The 22,491-nt window shown below is 45.6% G+C and overlaps 1 protein-coding gene across 1 annotated transcript; it reads left to right on the forward strand.

The window, feature by feature from the left end:
- Positions 1-2,699: 2,699 nt before the first annotated feature.
- Positions 2,700-22,274, forward strand: LOC128715899 (T-box transcription factor TBX6-like). The gene is made up of 5 exons (XM_053810817.1): positions 2,700-2,781; positions 8,094-8,256; positions 19,924-20,191; positions 20,295-20,432; positions 21,363-22,274. The coding sequence occupies exons 1-5, from the start codon at positions 2,700-2,702 to the stop codon at positions 22,272-22,274; spliced, it is 1,563 nt and encodes a 520-aa protein (XP_053666792.1).
- The last annotated feature ends 217 nt before the right edge of the window (positions 22,275-22,491 follow it).

Here is a 22,491-nt window from a genome sequence, read left to right on the forward strand (position 1 = left end):
ACGTGTCCCGAAACACTTTCCTCGTGCAATTACGCCCTGTAGGCACCGAGTCACGTTAAAATAACCGATTCCCTAAATGATTTATATGCTAATGTGGGCCTTTATTATCTCACAACAACATTATAACCGTGGTTTCGTACATACAGCCCAGCCCCTATGATGCTTGATAATAAACTAGATAAACGAAAAACTAATGTTCCGTGCCAGAAGGGGTGGACTTGTATGGGGTAACACCCGTGTGTGTGTGTGTTGGAGTGTTATTTTTGTAACACTCATTTCGGGGTCCGTCTCGTGATGGAGACCTGAGACAACCTGCCACCTAGTTTCGGTCCGTTGCCTTGAGCCGTCGAAGCACGTCGTCGTGTTTGGTGATGTTTGTTGTTTTTTTTTTTGTTCGTGGCGGAGGGAGAAAAACAGATCGCGCCACGATCGTCAGCGGACGCATCATCAGACGCGCGCCTGCGAGAGTGTTGCTCGAGTGATGGTCGCGTGTGCATTCGTTTCGCGTGTGCATCGAGCGGAACTGTGAAAGCGAACGCTCGTAACTAACGACTCCGAATGTGTTGATAAGTAAAATTAGCTTTTAAATCTTAAATGTGGCGGTAGGTACCCGACGCCCATGGCGTCGCCGGCGTGGTGAGAAAGGGGCTGGTTGAATCAGGAATCGTCGAAGCGGAAAAACGGAAAATTGACGCGTTGATCGCGGAGGTCGGTGGCGCTTTCTTGCGGTAGAACGCGCTGCCATTTGCCTAATGGTGTCTAATTTTGAAATCCAAACCATGACACTCGAGCACTCGAGCGAGCGCAACCTCGTCGTTCGAAGATCGCCCCGAAAGATGGCGATGGTCCTGTTGCGGCTTTCGCAAGAGACCACACCGGTAAAAATGTGGGTTGTGGGTGGAAAATGGTGGAAACTAATTTTCCGCCCGCTGAAAACCTCCATCATTCCATCCCCGGTGTCCAAGGGTAACTAATCGTATGCAATTGGAAACAAATTTGCTGAAACTACTTCTAGCGATCGGTCGCTGCTAATGAAGCACGCGTGGAGGGGAGTGATCTTTTCACCGAATTTGACGAAGCGGGAGAGATCCTGCGGGACATGCACGGATTTAATTAAAAAGCAATAAGGTAGCCCATAAATCACCGATCGTGTCCATGATAAATCAAGTGAGCGCAAGGCTAATGTGTCGTGCAAATTTGGTGTTTTACGGGGGAAATGTTCACGAAACCGTGTACGATCGTCCAGAAGAAGGCTATCCTCTCCTGTGCGACGTAAAAACCTTTAATGTACTTTTACACCGATATGGACGATTGCGTAGGTTTTTTTTTTTTTCTAGCAGCAGGAATTGACCTGCTAATCCCAAGCAATGTCTAATGTCATCGGAAGAAAAAAAATATAGCAAGAAAAATTAAGGAAATGTTCCATCATGCAAATTACACTCCATGTCATTATGCATGCTATCATCATAAATCATTCGAATCGATTAGTTTACAATTACTTGTTCAAGATGTGCGTTACTTAAGATTTTAAAAATATATTTAATTAAATTCGATGAAGGCCATTGGTGTTATATTCATACAGCAGCATAGGCCTTTATACAATTTATTCAAGTGAATAGAAATTAGTTGAAATTTATTAAGAATTTTATAGAATGCATTATACTTTATAACAAATCGAAGTTTAGAGTAAAAATCAATATCAAAAAGTAAGTCAAAGAATCGATAGAAATTGTATTGAAATGGTGCAAAAAAAATACTTAATTAATTTGAAGGTATTTCCATTTTTTGTATTGAATAAATATTTTAAATTTATTAAACTGAAAAAAGGACATTTTCATAAAAATGCGTTCCTACTCCATTTTTGTTCCACCGTAAAGGAGGCGTTACACGGCACACGCATTCGCGTACGCACGGACGCAGTAGGCGTGGCCGCGCCGCGTACGGTTGTGTGCGTGAATTTCTTCCATTTTCTTTCCATCGGATCCGCGTGTTGCCCGACTTCACCCTTCCTCTTGCACGGTTTCCCACGCAAAATCGACGCGAATCGCACAGAATGTTAGTTTTAATCCATCGTTTACGGACGTCGGTCGGTCGAACCGAACGTATGTTTTGCTGTCGGCAAGCGTGTAACCGATCGATCGTCGGGGGTTTTTCGAAAAATTACCGTACCGTTTGGCTGTCAGATGGCAGTGCATGATTAATCGGGCCTGCAAGTGTACTCGCTGTGTCACGTTTTGTTTCTAAAGCATGTTTACGACTTGTGTAACTAATGTACCATAAAGTTTAACGCTGTGTTGTACTGTTCAATTGGATATTAAAACTTGACTAATAAAAGTTTCTGTAACAGTTCAAAAAAGTTCTAAATTATGAGAACAAGTAGTGTGTTAGTTTGTGTAAACTTGTTCAAATAGTGATCGTTCAGTTGCGCACATTCAGCTTCAGTAGTACAGTGAACGTTAGTTTCCGTAACGCAAAAGAAAACAAGCATCGAGCAAGTGTTTCAACAAGGAATAAAAGCAATGGATTATGGGTTACTCTCTTGCGAACCCCAATAAAACGAAACGCTGTGGACAGTGTTGTTTGCTTCATCTAATAAAGCCAACCACATAAAACTGTGAAACAATACCATCGAAAGGGATCAAACAGCTCGGATACACCATACAAAAGCAACATCTCTCACCCCAGCAACGGATCTCACCATGACGGATTTGATCGATTTACGAATGCATCAGCACATTGCACACGAACTCTACCGTCAGCAAATGTTGCAACGGATACCAGGTAAGCGATCGTTACGGAAGGAACCCATCATGCATCCAGCGATGCTGCCAATTAGGATGGATCGGTGTTCTCTGCATCCTTAAAATTGAACACATGGGGGGGGGAGGCCAGAAAAAAGAAATGAACGTTTGGGCCGGAAAACCAACAAACCAGCAGTCAAAGCCATCATCCGTCTCCGTGGCACGATATGGCTGACGAACCATGCAGATGACAGATGCGTTTGGCTGACAAATGATGGCCGCCTCCCTGCTGCGGTCGGAGGACGCATCCTAACCTGCATGCGTACTACCACTCCACGTACGCATCATTATGAGAACGTTTCCCGAACGAATTCCAGTTGAAAATCCATTCAGAAACGGCACACTCGGGCTGGTCCACCTTAATAGCAGGGAAGGGAAAACGGGAAACATAGCAAGAAGGAGAGGAAGAAACAGTTTGGAAAATTTGTTCCCTATCTCGTAACAGGCCACGTACATCGACCAAACCGTCCTGCTTTCGTGCATCTAACGGCTGTGTTTGTTTTAGAAAATTAGTCCCACAAAACCACCGAACCGTTCATCTGTTGCAGTCCGATCTCCTGATCGTGACGATGTTTGATGATGGTGATGACGACGAGGAGTCCTTTTTTTTTCTTTTTCGCCTTAGCTTTCGCTCCCGCACCGCAAGGACGATTAGCCGGATTCGGGAAGGCACCCGAAAAGGGCTGCTTTGTTTCTGCTTGGAAAATGATTAATGATATCGATGCAGCGCCCGTTGCACATGTTGCATTTCTTCGTGCGCGAGAGAAAGAATGTGCCCAGTGTGTACCGGTGTACCGATTGGTAGATAGGAGTGGAGGAACCGCATCAAGCAAGAGGTATAATTAATTCCACGCAAGACGATCCGTCAAATTTTGTCCCGAAAAAAAAAAACAACCAGCCCGGTCCGAATCGATCGATCGATCTAGACGTCACCGTTGACGTCACTGTTTGAGATCCTGATCGGGAAGTCATCAAGGGCTTTCTCGGCGTCAGTGTGAGATCATGGCGCTAGGTGGAATGTTGCATGGTTTGTTCAGGGACTGTCATAAATCATACAAAGATCATAATCAGTGGAAAATGCTAACAAGTCGTGTACAAGGTGTCAGAGCTCAGATATGAGGGTTAAGGACACACTACTTCACCGGGTAAAGAATTCTTCCAAAGGCATAAAACATGCTGATTTAGCAAGCAAACCAATCAAACTTGGGCAAAATAGAGTAATTTTTTGAAAAGAAAAATACAATCTTAATCCCATTAATAACATTTGTCAATACCTTTCTTATTGGGAGAGAGAATGATCAGCTAAAGAAACTTAAAGATAAAATATCAATTGTCACATTCTATAAGTACACAAAATGCTACACGGGACTTCAATCATTCCGTTTCAAGGCTATAAATCTCAAAATCCTTTGGAGTGTCCCCCGATTAGACGTAAGTTATCAACCTGATTGTGAATATTGAGCACTACAATCATTCATAACAGCTCCGACGGCGTGGAATTAAAGGGTTTTGTTCCACATTATCCTCATCTTATCTGGTTCTTAAACATTCTCCGCGCAGTACTCTTAAACATTGTCCAAAGATCCACTGTGACTGTTCGTATCTTTGCGTCAATATTTGCCTATGCGTAGATAAAGTTCTCATACCGAGCTCTCCGACCCGAGCGCTGTGAGAAAGAGTTCATTCATAATATTCCCCCAAACACCCGAATTAAGCATGTTCTAATGTGTGCTTAGGGCTTCCAGTTTGTCCCGGCGTGGCTGACAGTCGTAAAACAATTTTAGCACCTCTAGAAACAGTTAAGCTTTAACATTACCCATCCAAACCCTCCAGGCTCACGCCCGTTAGTTCACGGTGGGCTCATCAGGGAAACCTTCCAACTTTTCCGCCACAACGCACAACCTTTGCGAGACACGGGAAACACATTAAAATGGCGCTCACCCCCATCCCCTCCACCTCCCCCCTTCTCTCGGGCCACAAAAAAAGGAAGGTGTGCACAGCCGTGTCACGCAAGTCGTGACATCGGACCTCCGGATGTGGATCATAAACCGTCACACAAGACGCGCAAACCGTGGCTCGCCGTCGTCGCCGTGGTTACGAATGTTTCAACTTTCGGGGACCACCATCGTCGATCATAACGCTTGATGACGGTGATGATGGGCCTTTCGCGAAACGGGCTTTCAACGGCGTTGCAGTGAGAGGCGTGAGGAATTTGTTTTAGTTCTTTTTTTTTCACTCCGTACACCGAAAAGCAAACCCATTCATAACGATGTGTCCATGCGTGCGCTGCCCATGCGAGGCACCGTAATTCTTTTACTCGTGTCCGATCGCCATCGTACCTGAGTAACAAGCTAAATAGAAACGTGCCATTAACGGACGGTTTGCTGCGAGATGGAAGCGGCAGATGAGAAGTTGTTGGTTTTAGATTAAATCAGCTTTTTTTTCTTGCGTTTGCTGGATGATTGAAGACATTTCTATTCCATTATATTCAATCATAATTTCCCATTTCTGTCTTAATATCGTTCTAATGTTGTGCTGCTTGTAATTTTTAACATCTTAAAACTTGCTTACATATTCATAAACAATGTTTGGAAATTGTTCATTTCTAAGAAATTACAGAATTCATATTTATTTCAATTTGTTTCTCAAGCCCTTTCAAGCCTTTCGTCTGTTTGTAGGATTTCTAGTCTCTGACTTCAAGAATTCCTCATCCCTTAAACCTCCGGAACTTTGGGGCCAAGCTCAACTCCTTTCATGTGCGAAAGATTTACGCGTACAAAAGCAAAGAATCAGCGCATGAGACGTACGAAATGACACGCGTGATGTTAAACGTAGAGAAAAACAAGCGATCTCAGTTGCCATTGACTTTTCAGACGTTCGTTTTCGCTTGGGAAGTGGAGTGTACTGACAGAATTATTCGTTTTTCCCCGTCACCAAACTTTTCTCTTTATAATTAGAAACGTTATACAGGGTTTGGCAGTTCAATTGACAATGTTGCAGTCATTATTATTTTAAGTCTGGATTATTTTAAGGTTGAAGTAGAACGTGTAGAAGAAGATCTCTAATGTTTCTCACTTTTTGGTACTTTCGTGGTTAATTTTGTTTAAAGCAATCTCGACTGAAACTGATTAATATATGAAAGACATTCAGAATTTAGAAGAATTCCAGATCTACTTCGATTCATTCTAGTTTAGCAAGTAAACATTACAGAAATATCTGCAACTTTGCCACTTTCATTCGAAAACCCTCTCAGCCTAAAGCCTTGAGGGTTTCCAGTTCATTTGACAAAGTTGCAGTCATTTCTGGATTATTTTAAGGTTGAACGTTCTACACGTGTAGAAGAAGATCCCTAATATTTCTCATTTTCTGGAACTTTTGTGGTTAATTTTGTTTAAAGCAATCTCAACTGATTCTTTTTAATATAGGATATTCAGAATTGAGAAGAATTCCAGATCTACCTCAATTCATTCTAACAAGTAAACATTGCAAAAATATCTCCAACATTGCCACTTTTACTCGAAAACCCCTATAAGCCGTAGTCCTTGAGCGAGATTTTGGGTTGGTCAATAATGTTGAGGATATCTTCGATACCCCAAATAGTTTGTGTAAGTTTGTATGTGGCATCAAATGAACCGCCTAAAGGACGTACAGTAAACGATGATCACCCGCAATGGATCGCTAAGCGAATAAAAACCGACGAACTTTTTGCCCACTGTCCAGAAATCGGACGAATAGAGATAGAGACATCGATACGAAGGGAGAGAAAACCCACCGTACCGAGATACGATCCGAAGACTCGGCGGTGGAATGTGGATATGAATGTTTGAAAAATCGGCGGCGCCAAAGCCTCACGACTTGTAACAAGAACGAATTAATGATATAATTTTTTTTCTCTCCCTTCTTCTCGCTTCTTTCCGAGGCACTTGCTGGCTCACGGCACTGGCACTGTGAGACTTCCGCCTGAGACGAATCTTTCCCCAGCGATGAACTGTTGTTGTTGTTGTTGTTGTTCTTCCATAATCTTCCTCTCGCTTTTTCCAACCCATAGCGCTTCCCGTCGCCTTTTCTTTTCCTCTCGAAATAAATGACTATGAAATTTCCATTTTCACGGCTCATAATCCCTCTCGAGGGGGGAGCGCACACTCGGCGAACAGACACGGCAGGGAGGAAAAAGACAAACAAACAAGCCCTTGGCGAGAGCGAGGTTGAAACAAAGGAAGACCAAAAAACAAAAAAAAACTAACGCTCAGAAATAAACATCTAACGAACCTCATCTTGACAGGGCACTGACAAACTGGTTGAGCTTCTCATTTCCCTCCGCTTCCACCGTCGCTTCCCTCCTCAGGGGGACATCAGCATCGCCCTTCTCCTTCAATGGTGGTCTCGGGACCGTTTGACGAACCCTTGGGACCGGCACAATCATCTCCTCCGTACGGGATCTTTCTCGATCGCACCCGTTCGGTGGGAAGGCCGAAAAAAAGTGCAAACTTAAACGCACACGCACACACAAAACGCGACTGTGTTTGTACAACTAAACAGCGGAGGCACACACAAAAAAAGAAGGAAAACGAGCTTTACCTTGGATCCTCTTCGGGCACTTGCGCTAGCCCACGAGAATCCTAGAGCTAATCGAATTGGGCTAATTATCTTTATTTAATTTTGTTCAATCTCGGTTCCTCGCACGAGTTGAGACCCGGAATGAGCCAACCAAAGCGGAATTAACTCCACTTCCGGAGCTTCATTTAGCGAGTGAAGCTTTTAGTTCCGGGGTAGACAGTGGACGCCGTCCATAGAGGTGTCGGGATAAAAATGTGATGCCATGAAATGTTTAAAGTTTCGCTTGAAAAAGGTTTACGCCACTAGATGAGCGACGCATTGTAATTAGTTATTTTACAAAATTAAGCACAAAGAGAGCTCAAGGACCCTCAATATTAAAATATTCATTTTTCCGATTATGTAAGGCATAAATGTCGAGAATTCTTAGAATTATTCATATTGTACTCATAACTCCAGTTACTTCCAATGTTAAACCTGCGTTTTAAAGGATATAAACCTCATATAGACAGCGTCATATAAATAAGTTAATGCAGTATTCTAGGTGATTTTATTTCTTGAATTGTTGGAAAAAAATCCCTAACAAAAATAATGTATCTGCCACTATGGGATTAGATAGTAGTATGTAATGGTATACTTAAATGTCAAGCTTTACTACTAGCACGATTGTTGTTCCACAAATAGGCGAAGAAAAAATAAAAGTTTAATTTTCCTCTAATCTAACACCATTTTTTACAGATCCGTTCCCAACAATGCTGCCGGTTCCGGTACCACCGATGCATGCGATGGCACTGCCACCTCGCTACTCGCTACCGGGCGTTGAGTTGAAGCTGCAGAACAAGGAGCTTTGGCGAGAGTTTCACAAGATCGGTACGGAGATGATCATCACTAAAAGTGGACGGTAAGTGTACAGCTGACAACGCTGACAACCATCGGCCATCAGCAAGGTGCAGAAGAACGATTACTTGATGGCCCTTGTCAATATATTCGACATCTTTTAAGCTTAAAATGTCAAATTTGCACATTTGGTTGAAAATATCTGACAGCACAAATTTATCACACAAGCAATTATTCAGCATGACAACAAGCTTATGAAGATTGGTGTTTTTTTATGTTTTATGGGTCCGCCACTGTCCGCCAAGGACCAAAAGTCATGTTTTCGGAAAGTTTTCTGCAAGTGCACAAACTAAAAACATGTCCAACGGTTCCAATGTCGATATCGGAACGGAACTCAATTCCTTCACGTGCAAGTTAACCGCCGGGAACCTCGTAAAACATGCCGTTTCGAACAGCAAACACACAAAACTGTTGTTTTACGCTCCGGATGTGGTTCTGGCGCCATCTGTGTTTGTCAAATCCTTACTGCTGTTGTCGCCCCCATTTTTTTCTTTGTTTCAAACGACCCATCCTCAAGCATTAAAATCCCAACCGGTGCATTCTTACTGGCGCCCCGTAGCATTTGTTTGTTCCGGAATCGCAAAGCGAATGGTTTGTCGGTTCTGCATGTGTTGCGGCTCCTTGCTATGTTGAGCTTTAGTTTTGGCCAGTCTAGCTGTCAACGGCACCGGATGTCAAGCCGCCAAATTCCAGGCGTTTTGCTTTTGTCTCAAGATTGTTTGCGAAGGATGTGACCGGGTTTTTGTTTTTGTTTTCGTTTCTCAACGCTTGGCGGAGGAAAGGAATTGCCATCGTGCGCCTGTTTGCGTACACCTTCACCGGTGGTGATTTGTTTGCCCGAAGTCAATGTTGGCTGAAAAGTCAAAAGGTTGTTTGGGTGGGAAAAGAAAAAGCAAGTACCGATGTTGTGATGTTTCAGGACATTCAAGTGTTTTTTTTGCTTTTCCGATTCCTTGCTGTTTGACCATGCTGGAGCAGCAATGTTTATAAACATTAAATTGTCATTCACAACATAACTGATGTGAAAAATGAGTTTCTGTGCGTGTACTCCACTGCTTTTGCTCTTCCTTTTCCCACAACCGAACAGGTTGGCTAAAGACCAAAGACTTAGCGTAAGATAACGCATCTCCTGCGGTATTAAAAAGCTTTCAAATAAATGCGTTGTGTTCGAACAGCAACAGCCGCGATGGATACGCACCTAAAACAAAGCTTTTACGAAGCCATTTGCTGCAAGCGGTAGCCTATATCATCGCTCTATCCCAGCTTTCAGATCGCTACATGATCGTCATCGATCGGTCGGCAACTGCTGGCCGATCGAAGTGCACCGCGGCGATCCTAGATTAAATCCCACCGAAACAGTGACTCAGTGTATATAATAGGGAAACACACACACCCGCCAACTCCGAGCTGACCATTAATCCCCGAACAAAAGCAAGTTGCGAGCGAAACTGCACCCGAACAACTGGCGCACGGATCCGAAGTAAGCCACTAATCAAAACTCCACTCTGCCGAACCCCGCGCAGGGTGTCCCTACGCGAGTCCCGCGGGTCTTGTTTTTCGCATCCCCTAGCATCCCGTCCCGGCAATGGGAACGCTCGATGTGTGATGAGATTATTTATATCCCGAAAGCCTATAATTAGCCGGAAGAAATATTTCCATCTATAATGCGCTACATTAAATATTGTGATAGCCTCGCGCGGGGTCGGAGTACAAATATCACAGGGGGCTCACCATTTATCTCATCCCATTTATCCGGCCTAACAAGCCTGTCCCATCGCTTCACGCCGAGGCGCCGATGGTTTGGCCGCTAACGAAAAAGGGGTTGTTGGGTGCGGTGCGTTGGGCAACGGGAACGGGCGTATTGGATTGTTTGTATTATTGTGTGTGTATTTTTTGTCTCTTGCCGTTTTCTTTGAGATTGCTGAGCTAAAACACGCACAGCGACAAGTGTAAAGTTTATCACACATTTCCCCCAAAAGGAAAGTGATCCAGAAGCGCGTTTACACACGATGCTACCCGAGTAGTCCCCGTACCGCCGAGACATGCATGATAGACGGCGGACATGGTGCTGGTGTGACCTAGAGCACTGTAGTCGCCGAAGCAAAAACAAAAAAACACGAAATCCACTTGACACACGGACACCCGAAGCAGGGCTCGAGACGGGAGATCTAGGACGGGAAAGCCTGGGAAATGCGAGCGACGGAACCTGACCGAACGGAGAAGTTTCACGGGTCTGTCTGTCTAGCTACCAGCATGTGGTCCTTGGCGCCCGAATATTTTACACCCCTTGCAGCAGAAGCTTTCCAGCGAGGGCACGATCGATCCGGGGCCGAAATTTGAAAACACAGCAGCAATCTCGAAAACAACATCGAGACAACATGGGTCTGTTCGTAGCCATGTACGTTCGTCTACAAAACGTACCGTAGATTGCCAAGATACGCCACCAGCAGAACGGAACCAGATGATGGACGGGTTCGAAAACATAAAAAAAGCCACAAATATGCACACTTGCTAGCACATCACAAGCAACATTTCGACTGGAAGGCGCTCTGTTCAAGTGAGCTGCGCAATGGCTAAAGGATGTTCCCGAACCCACAAACAAAATGTCACACCCCGATAAACCAACACCGGGCGACATCAATTGTGTGCGATCGCTTCTGTCACGATCGATCTTGGTGTAACAAGGGATGGTAGGGATGCGTCACAAGTGGAATCGTTTTCCTGTGTGTAAACGGCCGAACTAGAGCGGTTTATGTTCCCGATCACCGATAATGACACTCTTTGGCGGTGGTGTGTAACGATCGGAAAAGGATAAGTTTGTTTCCTTCGCAGACATTACGATCGGTGCGTGTACACGTGATCGAGATATTCAGGCAGTTTTCGGTAACAGCTGACGAACGAAACACCAACAAGTGGGTGACAGTTAAACTGTGAATGATCGAAACGGGAACTTTGGACAGGACCAATGCCATCATTGCAGCAAGCAAAGCGAACGGATGACAAGGGCTTATCTGACGTAGAGTGTTATTTTTTTTGGGTAATTTTCACCCTTCGAGCAGTGTGTTTTAAGACCGCTTTCCAACACGTAACAAGTGTTTGGGAATAGAAATTTATTGCATCCCTAAACAAAACAACTGGTGGTTGAGGTTTTGGAATGAACTCGTCCTTCAAAAGACATTTGTTTAGAACGAATCAAGAGCTCTGATACTGTGTCGTGAAGATCATGACCAATGAGTTCTTGAAAGTTTCAAGATTTTTTCGGAGTTCATAACTCATTCCTCGCCATAACTCATAAACTTGGACTACCCAATAGTCGTTATTGGACAAATTTAACGGGCAGTATTTCAAAAATTCAAGAACTTTCAGAGATTCTTTAGAGATTTTTCATTTTAAAATAATCATGAATCTCTAATGATTCATACATGATTCATAGATATTAATCATTATAAATTCATGAATCGTTTGGAAGTCCCCTTCTGATTCTAGAGACTCTTCACATGTAAATAACTCTTCTCGGAAAACAAGATTTTAGAATGAATGATTCTTCGCTAAAGGTTAATAACTCTTCTCAAAAAACTCATTCGAATGACTCTTCTCCAATGATTCCAATGACCAGTAGGCATTTGTAATAAGACCTAAGAGTTGACTGTAATCAAAATTTATTTGACACGCTCGGCTCATGTTTGATAATTGCAAAAAAAACCGATTACAATAATTAATTCACTAAATTTTTATGAGTACTATAAATAATCACTCTAAACACATGTTTATTGTTTGTGCGTGTTTCGCTACCATTCCCGCTAGAAACGGGCGTCTACTCGTTTGTTACTAACGCGTGTTACATATGCAACAGAATCGTGCTGTCGGACAATTTATCAATCCATCAAGCGCATGATTCAATTTATCTCTAGCACGTCAACCGACAAGCAATAGCAAACGGTATGAATAAATTATTACACTTTGCTAGCCTGAATGCTACCAGAGCGTAATCACCACCCGAACACTTACCATTTGCTGTGAACGATTATTAATTTGAAAAGTCAACATAAATTAAAACCCAACTCCCCATCACTCGTTGCCCAGCGTGTTCCCGCTTTCCGATGGTCGACCGCTTCGCCAAGCCTGCTGCGATTGAATAGTGACGATGCGCTGTGAAGAAGCCAGACACTAATAATGAGGCACCAAAACCGATCACTGCCCGACGAAACAAAACAAAACGCGGGAGAATGAATCTGAGCGAACAACAGCCACAAAAAATGACCCGTGAAAATTGTTCTAGCGCTGTGATCGAGCAACCCGTACCCGGGCACGTAATGAGTATAATCAAACAACACAACAGTCGAACGCAAATACCGTGCGTTTGTGTGTGATAAATGTGGCGTAGAGCATTTTTCACGTAATAAAATTATACGCACCCGAAATTTCTCTCCCCAGCACGACGATGACGGCGACGAAGGCGTCGTCTCGAGCCTGCCCTGCCCGGCGTGACCCTGCCCGGTTAGACGCCGGGGCCAATAAATTCGTTCGTGGTGAACCGACCACCATCCTACCGGAAACCGTTAAATTCGAAGCACCGAGACTCTCCCTTGGGCACCCTTTCCGAAAGGGATCGGGAATTTTTGTCTGCATACCAACTCCGCAATGGGAGCTTTCGCCTATAATCTCGCATCCTAGCTGTCCAAAGTTTCCCGGGATGGAATTGAACCATTCGAGGCCCTTCCTTTTGTTTTAACGCGTTCGTTTCGTAACTCGCCTACTGGACGAAGCGCTGCATACTAGATTTGATTTATGTAGATCCATTCTGGGGCCGAAACCAAACAAAAACTTCCCGAAGATCATCGGACCACCTGATGATCTCGGAGCGGCAAAAAGGGAGCGAAATGGGTTGGAGAAAAAGAGGTGAATTGAAAAACACAACATAGAAAAAAAAACAATATGACAGCCCCCTTTTTAGAGGTCCCCAACGATCACGGAGGGATCACTTCCCGCGTGGGGTAGGTAGGGGATAGAAAGGAGTTGGAGTTTGCCACCCTTACGAGCGAGCTAATGAGCTAGTGGCAAACGGGAGAGCGAAAAAAAAAACATTCACACACACACACATGTGGTCACATAAAAACATATAAAACATAACCTGCTGGTGTGACTCCCGCTGCTCTTCTGGGTGCCCCACCTTTCCCAACCGGTCCCCACCGCGCTTCCGCCCAGCGGCTGCATCGGATAACGAGCAACGGGTGTTCGGCTGACCACGGTGCTCTGCTTTCCGTGAATGAAGCGTCCACCCTCCGGGAGAATCGAAAGAGAAGCACACACACACACACACACACTCCCAAGCGTCCACCAAGGGGGATGCGAAAAGCGATAAATATCAATGAAGCGAAGAGAAAGAACGAAGAAATATAAAATGTTATTACCATGTTGGCGCCTCCCGGACGAGCCGCGTGCAGAACGAAGTGGACACTCGCCGCCCTACCCCGCACCATTCTCGCAAACGCCAAGCCTTGGAGCAATGGTGGAATGTGTTTTTAATTTTTCAATTTTCAGAATTACCCGCCTCGGTTCCCATTCGGTTCGCATATACCCCGAGCGACTCGGTTTGGCGGCGAGGAGGGTTCGTCGCTTGCGCGGAGTGAAGTCTTTCGTTCTTTTCGTGCAATTCATTCGTTCGCAGTCAGTTCGATTTCGGTTTTCCATGCGCCTGTTTCGAAATCGGAATCGAAGAGCTTTGCGTTCTAGCGAGCGCATAATCACCCATCACTCCCCCCCCCCCTCCCCCCCCTACCCCCCCTTCCACTCTACCAGAACTACCCCTTTGCTACAAGCTCGATAATTATGCGCCTAAAATAATAGTTGATTGTCAAAAACAAGCGGACCGATCATGCGATCTTGCGGTGGTGGGTGTTGAAGGACGACAATCGAAAACGTGTCGGTGTGCGGTGGTGCTGGTGTTCATGATGATGATGATAATGATGATGACGGGCGCCCTTGTTTTCCTCCGGCCATGTCCATGTCCATAATCACCGACACCATCGCTTCTTCCATCTCCCCGGCGCCGGATCGTGGCGCGAGGAAAACCATGCCACAGCACAATTCAAACCCTCACCCGAAAAACAATTCGATCCAACCAGAAAACTAGCTTGTTAGTGATCGTCGAGAAAATTTTTAACGCACTCGTAACAAACCACACTCGCTCACACACGTGCAAGATTCAGCGCAGAACTGTTGGAAACAAAATATCCAATAATTTCGCCTGATTTGCCACGATCATCGGGGTTGTTAAAGGGTTGTTGGGGCGCTGTGTGCCTTTTGTTTTGCCCAACCGATAGTTTGGGGGTACTGCTCCGTTCGTTAAAGCATGCCTGCGTCCGTTTGGGTGTTTTGATTTGTTTGATTTTCCCTGACACCTTAACACCAGAAGAGGTAAAAAAATTAAACAAACCGAGTCCCATACCGTGGGGTGGCGAATAATAGGCAACGAAGGATTTTCACCTCTTTAACCTCCTCCACCTCGCTAAAGCCCGTCGTGTGTGGGGGCTGGTGGTTTTGGGGGCAGTTAATGCCTAGTGGACTGCGTCTGATTGATTGAATTGATTGTTCTTACGGCCTCCGGGACAGAGCCTGCCCTCGATCGCTTCCAATCATTCTCCTACGCAGGGAGATGCCCTTGCGTACGGCTCCCATTACGTGGTGATCGTTTGTTTATTTCGTTTGCATTACAACTGCTGCAGTTGGGAGAAGGTTAGCGTTGCGTGGGTCCAGATGTGGGAATTGCCACACTATCAACACCGGCCGGTGGCAGGAACAGCCCGTTGGGGATTCGTGGTAGGCAGGAGGGGGGGACACGGGAAGCGGAAGGCCCAAAAGTAAACAGACAATTATTTACTTCTAACCAAATCATCACCGGTAATTGTAATTCGAACGTGTTGATTGTATGTAATTTTCCACACTTGTTAATGAGAAGCAATTATATCGTCGAAATAATGTGGAGGAGAGCAAAACGGGCAGATCTTCAAACAGCGCTAACACATTCCAGCAGGGAATGGTCTCGCAAGATAATCTTCCCGATCGATCGCTGATGCTTTGCAATCGTTTTTGTCCGTTGGATGTTTACTTTTCATTCTTCGACGAAAATAAGATGTTTAAGTGGGTTTTTTTTTTCGATTGTTCTATTGTTGCCTTTGTACGCAGTGTGATATGCAATCGATAACTTCTATTTCAAAAATCCACACACAAATGGAGAGGATTGTTGGGAACTAACTGCAAAGGCACCAGCTGTTAGGTATTATTTTTAATAAAGTATCGTTAACCGGACAAACCCCCTTTTCGAGATCAACCCATTGCTCAAGTTAACACTAAACCGTCCCTTGTCAATCGCGATCAATCTTCACGGGCAACGCAAAACAAAAAAGGAGCAATGCTTCATCTCATAAGGCACTGTAAAAAGAAACACCTAACGGTGTGTACCGAACAAACCCATCGCTCAGTAGCTCCCAATTAGCAGATACACATTCCTACAGGCCACTGCCACAGCTACCGTTCGGTTTCCTTCCATTAAAGGCCTGGCGTGGCGTCTAGGAACGCGAGGCCATCGCTAAAACCAGGGGGGAGGCTTGCTCACTCCCATTAACGGAAATCCAACCACCGTACCGGGGGCACTCGGCGTGGTGGTGCGATCGTACGTGCAGGCGCAAAAAAAACTGTCTAGCACGCTGATTGATTTTATATTGTATCGCTAATTTGCTGCACACACGAAAAATACATAATTCATGCGCGCGCGCTGCGCCCGGTCGAAAGAATCGGCATATCACCTGCCATGACTAGACCTGACATATTAACTTGCCACTCACCGTTAAGAGAATGGGAAATTGGGAGTGATTTCTTGTGGAGTATGTGTTTTTTTTTAATACATTGTGGGGTCCTTTTTACGACACCCTTACCCTTATTTTGTGCATTTTTTGTTTGTTTATCTACGTGGCTGGGAGGAATAAAAACGTTCTCAATTGTTTTTCGATTTTTTATGATAATTTGCAACGTAACGTTTAACTCGCTTACTCCCAGGAATTGTAAGGAATTCCGTTTGTCGAATATGTCCACGTGAGACCTCACTGTGAAAGACTCTACTGCCCCGTACAAGGTGATGTAGTTTTTTCCCCTTTTATTGTGCCCTACGTCCTATAAAACATTTTTCATCACAGATTGAGGTTTAGGAGGCGATACTTTCTTGACAGTACGATGATGCTTACGCTTGACGAGTGGTATCACAGAGCTGCAATAAGGAAAAAAAAAGCTGCCACCGCAACGTTTCCACACGCTTGTGTGGATGATTTTATGTGTTGCTCATAAATTGCCGTACCGCTACTGGTAGCTGTCCAACTTTATCAGGAAGTACCACCAGGATTGGCAGGAGAAAAAGTTGCTGGAGGTTCGTCTCGATCGCAATCACGAAACGATCGTGTACTTTCGTTTCTTTTCCATGTGCAATACGAGCGCTCACTCATCGCGCATTGTCATACTTCGCGCCTTCTTTGATTGAGATTGAATTGGGTTGCGTTCGAATTGACAGTGAGTGCAAAAAGTGTACATCTATCTACAGGTCCAGATCGGTTACATCAATTCAATCGTTTTGTTAAGATTTATGAAGTAGAATAGTTCGATAACAGTGCAAATATTATACATTTCATGTTTTAAATGATCACCATTTCTGACAATTTCTAAAAGGTCCAGAACCAGTATCGAGTTGGTTTTGCCTAACATTTTCCAACTCTACTATGATCTCTATGATCTATGATGTAAATATGATTTAGTAACAAGCGACCTTCGTCAATGCTTGATGCTTCTTGTCCTAATTTAGTACTTTTTACGATGAGTTAATAATCAAAATTCCAACTACAATACTCAAAAAAACTTCTTCGTAGTTACTCGCTCATGATAACTATGATATTTGTTAGGCCTCTTATCTTCAAATCTTCAAATGGTCCTTATATTTTTATTATCTCCAGAATAAAGACTATAACTACCTCTTGAAGACTAATTCTTTACCTATTCTACTCCCTAACATTGAAGTAAAAATATGAATTGAATAAGCTATTACCAAACTATTACTGTCCATGCCTATAACGTTTCCCAGTCACACTTTTTTTTTTGTAATATAAGCAGACCGACTTATATTTTTTTACCACACTGTAATCTTCTCCTTCCACACATCGAAACGTGACGTGGTGTCAAAAGTTGACAAACAACTACCAAAAAGCTCGCGTCAGTCAACTCCAAATCGTTTGGTTTTTTATTTGTTTCGGAATTTCGACCTCAAGAGGGGCGTTTCTGAAATCCATCCCCAGTTCCTGATGCGGTGTGTGTTTTGGCCGCGCGGACTTTTCTCTCTTCTCCATGTTGGTAAGCGAAATCGGATCATATTACGATTTAAATGGGTAGAAATTACAGTTATCAAAAACGGCGGGAGCTTAACCGGGGTTAGCGTAGCGCGGTTTGTAGCAAGATTGGATATCAAATATCTAGCGTCCGACCGACGGGAAGATTGTGCCGGACGGTTTGGTTTGCAGCTAAGTTAAAGCAAACTTCAAGCTGAACACAAGTGTTAAATATTGTTAAAAAATGCATGTTAATCATTTCTACTTAAAGTAATTATTGCAATGGGTGTAAATAAATCCTACTGACTGTAGTTGTTGCGATGCTCAAACAATGTTACCAACCGTACCATTTTAGTTCCACCTTCCGATTCCCTCACATTAGTCAAGCTACAGTGTCCCGCTAGGGATGTACGCGCCCCATCCCGATCGCCCAAGACAAAAAGAACGCGAAAAACGCGCCCAAAGCAAAAAACTAACAAACCTATTTGTTAGACTATATTATATGATCCACCGCACCGGTATCAGCTCGTTACATCGCGCGGAAGAAGCTGCCTGAAGTTTGCTGCCGCGACCGTTTGTGGTTTTGATTTATGCGCACCATCCGTGGCGCCAGGGTGCAATTTTATGGTGGCCATTTCGGCCGGGGTACCCGGTATGGGTGCCGTCGTGCGTATGCATGTCGAGCATGGCCGGACAGCGAAACAATATCTCAATGGTACGGAACGGTACGGTCGAGGGAGAATAACAACAGCAACGGAAAAAAAATCTCATTTCAAACCTTTCGCTCCCCACTTTGCAGATGCTTCTCGCTTTTCGCTGCACCAGCGAAAGGATGTTGCACTGCCCTTTTCGCCTTCTACCTTATGCAAATATTGCTCGTATACCCGAGCATCTGGAAGATGTGGTAGTGGTATGAGCAGGATGAAAAAAAAAAAAACAACGGCACCCTCTGCAATCCAAACCGAGCCCATCTTCAGTGGGGGGTCTTGCGCGCGAAAGGTAAACAAACAGCGTTACACAAAGCCTCAATTGCTGACGATACTGCCCCACAACGCTGTCGGAAAATTTGCGGCCAGCTCGGGAACGCCTAACTACGCCAATGTTTCTGCCGTACCGTACGCCGCTGACGAAAAACGAACTCCGGCTTCTGTGTTTGCGTTGTTCTCGTTTTTTTTGGGACAACGTGAGAGGGTGAGCGAGGGAGCTTCGCTCCATTCTGCACCACAACCACACACACCATCGATGGAGAAAATTTGTGAAAACGTATCATTAAAATTGATTTGTAGCGATGAAATAATAATTTAGCAGACCTGAAATTATACGGCTACAGGGCCTGTTGGAGAAGGTCCGAGAATTCGAAAACCCAACGTCGGGTGACGTCGTCACTGAGCGTGTGCAAGCGAGACAACGCAAACCTGGTTAAGTCGTGAATAGAGTGTCCCAAGAAAGTTCCCTCGTTGCTGAGAGCAGAAAGAAACACACACAACAAACCACTAAACCCCGGAGGCTCCATGCGCCAACAAGGCGATCTTGTTAAGTTGATGCCTTTTGTTGGTTTTTCTCGTCGTCCTTCGGGTTCGGGTTGGGAATTGGCACACTTGGGTAGCGGAGGATTTGCGAGGAGATTGACGAAATTTCAGACGACGTGCGGTGGATGTACAGCGCAACAGCACAGAGAGCTTCCTCTTGATCATGATCATGCGGTCTGCAGGACACTCTCATTCTTCTCTGTATCAGCTGGAAGAGATCTTCACTACAAGCCTTATTACGGGGGGTTTTTTGTTAAGTTTGAGAGAAATTCCCTGGCCAGATATTGGCAGCAGAAGGATAATTGTTGTACAGGAATCGATCCTAATTATCACCTGTTTCACGATTGATGTGGGTTCTGGGCTTGCTCCAAACATATTTTATAACTGCAGACAAAATAACTCATGTTCTACGTTTTTTCTCGTACGCTTGTTTGTGAAGATTTATTTGTTTTCTTGATGCACTCACGCAAACTCGGACTCATTGGAAAGACGAAAATCTTGTTCCAAAACGCCCCTAAACCTTCCTAATGATGGGACAAAGGACGTCTAATAACCCCAATTGGGACAACCCATTCCACGCGTTGACAGTGGATGTGATTCCAATAATTAGACAACGTTGGTGTTTTCTCGCATGAACAGAATCCAATTCCGATTCCCGTCATCTTCCGTACATTCATAATCATTATCTTTCACCACTTCCGGATCGCGCACAAAATGCAACCAGGGCTAGGGAATCACTCCGCTCACATTATTCTCTCCCCTTCGTTTCGTTTGCAGCCGAATGTTTCCCTCGATGCGGCTCACGGTGGATGGGCTGGACGCGGACACAAATTATTGCGTGCTGCTGGAAATGATGCCCATTAGCGACTGCCGGTTCAAGTTCAGCGGCTCCCAGTGGGTACCGGCGGGCGGTGCCGAACCCCAGAGTCCCCAGCGGTTCTGCCTCCATCCGGACAGTCCCGCGCTCGGTACGCACTGGGCCTCGCAGCCGATCGTCTTCAACAAGGTGAAGCTCACCAACAACACGCTCGACAACAATGGTCACGTAAGTATTGCCCCCGGGACGAGGGAAGTTCTATTTCTATCGCGCGACGCATCGTAAACCAAAAAATGGGATGGCCATTCTTCACCAATTCTTTCTCGCGCAGGTCGTACTAACCAGCATGCACAAGTACCAACCGAGGATACACATCATCCGGACATCGGATCCATCTCAGATTCCTTGGGCTGCCCAGCAAGCGTTCGTTTTCCCGGAAACCGAGTTCGTTGCCGTCACGGCGTACCAGGTAGGTTTCGCCACATCCACAGACGCTCGACGGTGGAATGAAGTACCAACTCCAAGCCGGGAACAAAGCACAACCGGTCGCATGGCGTAATGCCGTCTGTTCCCAGCCATTCGTCCGCCATTAAAGCATCGTAAAATCCATCACACGACACGTCTGGTCACAATTTTCATCGATCGGCTTACGGCTTTTTGGCGGCTCGTGACCGCCGACATCCAATTTTGATGTACGGCGACAGCTTGGTTTTTGATCGATCCGATCCGGATTGGTGCCGATGGGGAGGGTATAACATGATACCCACCCGTCCGGTCTGCATCACCATTCGGTCGCCAACGGTCAGTTTTTTTTTCTCGTGGCTCCGGTGTAACGTTCGAAAGGCAAATTGAAACCGGAATTGCTTGATTTGGCTGTGGCGAGCACGAGGATCGAGAATGACTGATTGGTTGGATCGAGGGTTCTCTTGTTTACCGCGCCTGCTAATGCCTGTTAAAGATCTTAATTACGAGCTCACTGGGCTGAGGATCGATAAGGGTGTTATTCTCTTACGGCGAATAGCTTTGATGCGACAGAAAGAGATTTGCTATAGCCGAGGCGTAGCGAAATTCGATAAAATACCTGAAGCTGTTCGAGCTCACTGAAATATTAAAGCTGATATGGATGATATTAGTGTAGTTCTGATTTCAGAATTTAATATGTCTGCTAAAAATTGGTTCATTTTTCTTCGAACAGTCTTTAAAATTTGTTGAGGAAGCAGCTCCATAATTCGGAACAACATCTTTCATTGTACACAGCACGATAAAGTTACCTTAAATGATGGCGCCACGTTCGCAGTGCGATCGACATGCGTAGAATTTGTACTTCTTCTAGCAAACACCCCATTTGACGTTATGTTTCCTTCGTTTCTCTTCTTTGTCCGTCCTGAACGCGCTGTAGAACGATCGCATCACGAAGCTAAAGATCGATAACAACCCGTTCGCCAAAGGGTTCCGTGAGACGGGCCAGTCGCGCTGCAAGCGAAAGATGGGATGCAACGCGTCGACATCGTCCTCGTCCTCGTCATCGTCCTCGTCCGGTGCGGGCCACGGTGGGGCGGGCGGTGGCGGAGGTCCCGGGGACGGTGGACCCGACGGTGGTGGACAGTTGACAGACGACGAAGATCGCCACGACCTGCACGACCTGATCAAGCGGCCGAGATCAAACGGTTCACCGGCTTCCGACTGTACCGTGCACGAGGGTGGACCTCCGATGCATCATCCCCGTCTGCACCAATCGGCGCTGCGTCCGTTCCCGGCCTCGCCCGAACTGCTGATGCGCCAGTACAATCAGATGTTTAACCCGAGCTGGATGGATCTGATGTTGCCATACTTTGCCCGCCACCATCACCCGTACCATCAGCCGCATCCACATCCGCACCAGACGCCACATCACCAGCACCACCATCATCACCACCCTCACGCACAGCCTCCCGGACCGTTCGGTGGATCGTTGGGGCATCCGGGTATGGCCTCTGCTACCGGCAGTCAGGTTGCTGCCCCGATCGTTTCACCCGCCCACTCCAACCCGGACTCAACCGATCTCGATCGTTCGTCGGCATTTAGCGTACGGACGCCACAGACCAGTGGCAGTGATTACGAAGCGAACGAGCGGATATGCGCACAACCCGACAGCCCGGAAGGGTCACCCAAACCGACGGTTTTGCGACCATCCGCTATCAGACCCACGGGGTCGGGTCCTGCCACTCCTACCGAAGCACCTCACCAGCTGGGGCCCGTTGATCCCACAGACCCCAATGGAGATGGCGATCGGAAGATCAACTTCAGCATTGCTTCCATTTTGCTCCTATAGCAGATAGGCAAATGTAAGCAGTAACAAATTCTTTAAGCCCTCCTGTGAAACAAGTGCCTTAATGCGTGCCGTCGTCGATCCGTGATACTGGTGACGATCTCGCAACGAACTTCTCGAGCGAATCCGAAACCTCCAATATGTGCAAGTATTATTGAAACCCTGCTGGTGCTTCACGGTCATGGCCCGTTCTGCATGCCGACAAGCGTATAGAGCTAAA

This window comes from Anopheles marshallii, chromosome 3 (genome assembly GCF_943734725.1).
Source record: "Anopheles marshallii chromosome 3, idAnoMarsDA_429_01, whole genome shotgun sequence".
In the NCBI taxonomy this organism is placed as follows: Eukaryota; Metazoa; Arthropoda; class Insecta; order Diptera; family Culicidae; genus Anopheles; species Anopheles marshallii.

Coding starts and splice junctions, on each gene's coding strand:
- LOC128715899 (XM_053810817.1), top strand. CDS start 2,700: ATGACGGATTTGATCGATTTACGAATGCATCAGCACATTGCACACGAA. Junction 2,782..8,093: donor AATGTTGCAACGGATACCAG/GTAAGCGATCGT, acceptor CATTTTTTACAG/ATCCGTTCCCAACAATGCTG. Junction 20,433..21,362: donor TTGCCGTCACGGCGTACCAG/GTAGGTTTCGCC, acceptor AACGCGCTGTAG/AACGATCGCATCACGAAGCT.